Genomic DNA, 3,769 nt, shown 5'->3' on the forward strand with positions numbered 1-3,769 from the left:
TGGGTGTGCATGTGGAAGGTCAGGTTGTACACCTGGTGGAAAGCCTTGTTGCAGATATTGCACTTGAACTGCTTCTCCCCGCTGTGAGTCAGCTTGTGATTTTTGTAATTGCCTGGAAACGAGACAAGAAGGGCAAAGGGACCTGAGTTTGAGATGGACGCTGCAAAGAGGAGAAAAACATAAAAATCCCCAAACCCTGTCCCATCCCCGGAGCTCGGCTTTAGGCTAAAACTACCGTCGATCTCCTAGCAAACACCCGCCTTCTTCGCATCTTCCCCAGGGCTGCTCCTGACAGACGACAAGGGAATGATCGAATAAACCAAAACAACGACAGATGCAGAAATAAAACCCCTGGTCCTAGCCTTCCCAGCAACGCGGAGAGAAAACACTAATCAAATTACTGCATTCGGGTGGGAAAAAAGGCGGCTAATTCGTTTGCCGAACCACGCGGGAAGCTCCGCGTTGTGGTGCGGGCAGAGCAGGCGCTGCCCGCGGAATGACTGCCCTGCGCTCCTCCCGGGACGAGATTCCTGTCTCACTTTGTGGGCCAGGCTGGAGGAGATGTGTCGGGGCTAGAGATACACAAAATTAACCTAAATATCCAATAACAAAAATTGAAAACAAAATCAACCCCCCAACACCCTTCCCGTCGCAAATTGTCCCGAAGCTTGACCTAGCTTGGAGGTGGGGTGGGTAAGAGAGATGGTGGTGGAGACTGGTACCTTTCTGGTGAAATCCTTTGCCACAAAATTCACAGACAAATGGTTTGTAACCGGCGTGTATTCTCGTGTGCGTGTTCAGGGTCGAGCTTCGGTTAAAGGCTTTGCCGCACTGGTTGCACTTATGTGGCTTTTCCTGGAGGGAAAGAAACACCAAGTCACGGCTTGTTGGCTGGTTTGCGGGGTCTGAGTGCTGGTTTGCGGAGGTTGTGTGCTAGTTTGCAGGGTTTATGAGCTGATTCGTGGGGTCTGTGTGTTAACTGACGGCTCACAGCTGCCAGGGTAGGGCACCCCGCGGTATCCACCGCGCTTGGGGCAAACGAAATCCCCCCGCGGCTCTGGCTCAGCCGCCCCATGCCACACGCCACTGCCTCGGAGAGTCCGGACAACACCGTGCTCCCCAAAAAACGTGAGATGAGGGTCTTGAGCAGGGAGGAAGGGACCGAGGGGGGGCTCACCTGGGTGTGGATGATCTTGTGCCGGCAGAGCGTGCTCGCCTGTCTGAAGCCCTTCCCGCAAACTTTGCAAACAAAAGGTCTGGCTCCCGTGTGCACCGGCATATGGCGCGTTAAGTTATAATGTGCATTAAATACCTTGAAAGAGAAATTAGACCAAAAAAATTGTGATTAGAAAGTGAGAGCCTAAGGGAAGCTGTCGCTGAAAAATCAAGCAAGCGACCGACAACCGGCGGACAAACGGACAGGGACAGGAGGCTAGGGAAGGGAGGCGACTGTGGCGCTACTTGCCTTTCCACAAACTTCACACGTGAAAACTTTGGGCTTGCTGCTCGGGGAGCCGCGGCTGAACTCCGAGGTCTTGTAGGCGATTTTTTCCGAGAGGATCTGGGCACTTTCTTTCATGTAGTGCTGCAGTTGAGCCTGCGATAAGTCCTTGAAGGCCACCCCGGCCGGGTATTTGTCCACTGTCGGCAGCACCAGCTTGTTCCGCTCCGCCAGGTAAGCCTTGGGCTGCGGGTGCAAGGGAGAGCTGAGGAAATAAGAAGCCACCGGGTGGATGTTGACACTGGAGGACGGGTGACAGGGGCTGTCGCCTCGGTTGAAATAGCACAGGGCTCCCATGGCGTGGAAGGAGGAGTGATTGACCACTCGGGGTCTTACCAGTTTGTACTGCTGCAAGGGCAGGGCATCGCGGGGGAAATCTCCTTTCAAGCTCAGGGCACAGTTCAAGAGATCGCCGCAGCTAAAGGAGGGTGAGGAAGAGGAGTCTAAATGAGCCTTCCTGGGTTCCGCTCCTGCCACCGCCGCTTTGGGCAAAGTGTCGTACGCCACCGGGACAAAGGGGATCATGCAGGGGATGGAGGAGTTGAGGTGCAGCGGGTGCTTGGGGTCGCCTTTGGCCACGGAGCCGTGGAGGAGCTGCGGGACTGGGATGGAGCGGGGCTCTGGAGTCCGCGCCATGATGCGCTCAATGGAGAAGGCGAGGGGCTTGGGCGTGCTGATCATGTTGCTCCTGGCAGACAGGCTTTCTCTGGCCGGAGGAGTCGCTAGGATTTTGGTCGCCGTGTGGTGGCCACTATTGTCCATGGCTGAATTGCATTTGTTCGCCCGGTTTGAGCCGCTCTGGTAGACGCCTCTTTTTTTTTTTTTTTTTTTTTTTTTTTTTTTTTAATGAGGGATACTTGGGGATTTGAGAGTCCTTTTCTTGTTACTGATCTGCGAGGAGGGAGACCAGCATCGCCGTCGCCACCATCACCAGAGCCTCCGCCGGCGGCACCAGCCTTCTCAGTCCAGTGGACTTATGCCAGCCCATCACAGTTTACTTTGGCGCACCAATGACTCGGGACAATCGCTACTTATTTCTATCAATAGAAAGTGTTGTGTCAATAACGCAGCCGAGATCTCGCCAATCGTTAACTTCCAAGAGGAGAAGGTAAACTAGATAATTGCTCAATTCGCTTCCAACAGTCAACAGGAAAAGTTTTTTCCCCCCCAGTAAGCGGCTACTTTTCATTGGCGCCCGCGCCTCCCCCGCCCAGGGAAGGAGGTGGCTCTCCCTCCTTCTCGCCTCTCTCCCCTCTGCCTCCCTCCCTCTCTCTTTTTATTATTATTATTTGCAATCTGCTTAACCAGGCTTTAGAGGCCAAGCAAATCCGAGATCAATTTTCTTGTTTGGCTTTAAGTGACATCATCTAAAATCATTGTCCAAGTGCTAAATGGGGATGTGAAACCCAATTCAAGGGCAAGCGTCAGGGTATTTGTCAAACGAGGTGCTGCAGAAGAAGCGACTGGAGGGGAAGCTTTCTCCTTGCCACTTTCCAGCCCGAGCTCTCTTTGTGCGTGCGTGTGTGTGTATGAGGGAGGGAGGGAGGGAGGGAGATGGCTGCGCTGCTCCTGGGACTGCTTCTGATCTGCTCACTGCTTTAAAGAACAAGGTCAGGTGGCGGTGAGTTCGGAAAACAGAGTAAGCGAATAAACAGGGGACTTGTAACAAGCAGTCGGGAGCTGTGTGTGGGGATACAGGAACATCCCGGGCCAAATCCAAAAGGGGCTTGGGAGAAGAAGGATGACTGAAAACCTAGGACAGGGGAAGAGAAGGAAGAGGAGGTAGGAAGAGGGAGTGCCTTTTAAATCTGAATCCCTATTCATATATTTGTATATATACATATGTAACCTGAATATACACCAAGTATAGCTCCTCTGTCCTTATATAATACATGAAAAACACAAATACCGAAAACTCAGAGTCGGTCTAGATACACGAAGGAATATATAGCTCACACACTGCTTATAGGCATATATGCACCTAAACTGATGTGATTCACATGTATTTAAGAGAAGCTTGACGGCCCCGTTCGGGGCGGGCAGCTTCAGCGCTCTGGGGTCTCATACTTACAGTGAAGCGAGGGTGGTCGGGGAAACGAGAGGAGCAGCGGTGGTTACGGGGTTTTCTGTGTTCCCGCCCATCCCACTATCCGGCAGTTCGGGCTCAGGAAAAGCTCCCGTTCCTCCCAACGGCCTGGATTTCACTTGGCTGGTGACTGAGAGGCCGCTACCAAAATAATCCCTGGGAGAAGCCAAGGGTCCCTCTGT

At 52.9% G+C, this 3,769-nt stretch overlaps 1 protein-coding gene across 1 annotated transcript; it reads right to left on the reverse strand.

The window, feature by feature from the left end:
- Positions 1-5: 5 nt before the first annotated feature.
- Positions 6-2,263, reverse strand: FEZF1 (FEZ family zinc finger 1; the record flags this gene model as incomplete). The annotated part of the gene is made up of 4 exons (XM_009069412.1): positions 1,466-2,263; positions 1,178-1,312; positions 723-855; positions 6-112 (listed from the first exon to the last, which is right to left on the reverse strand). Coding segments are annotated over exons 1-4 (1,173 nt in total), but the record flags the coding sequence as incomplete, so codon positions are not given.
- Between the last annotated feature and the right edge of the window lie 1,506 nt (positions 2,264-3,769).

Source organism: Acanthisitta chloris, unplaced genomic scaffold, assembly GCF_000695815.1.
Source record: "Acanthisitta chloris isolate BGI_N310 unplaced genomic scaffold, ASM69581v1 scaffold40532, whole genome shotgun sequence".
Taxonomy (NCBI): Eukaryota; Metazoa; Chordata; class Aves; order Passeriformes; family Acanthisittidae; genus Acanthisitta; species Acanthisitta chloris.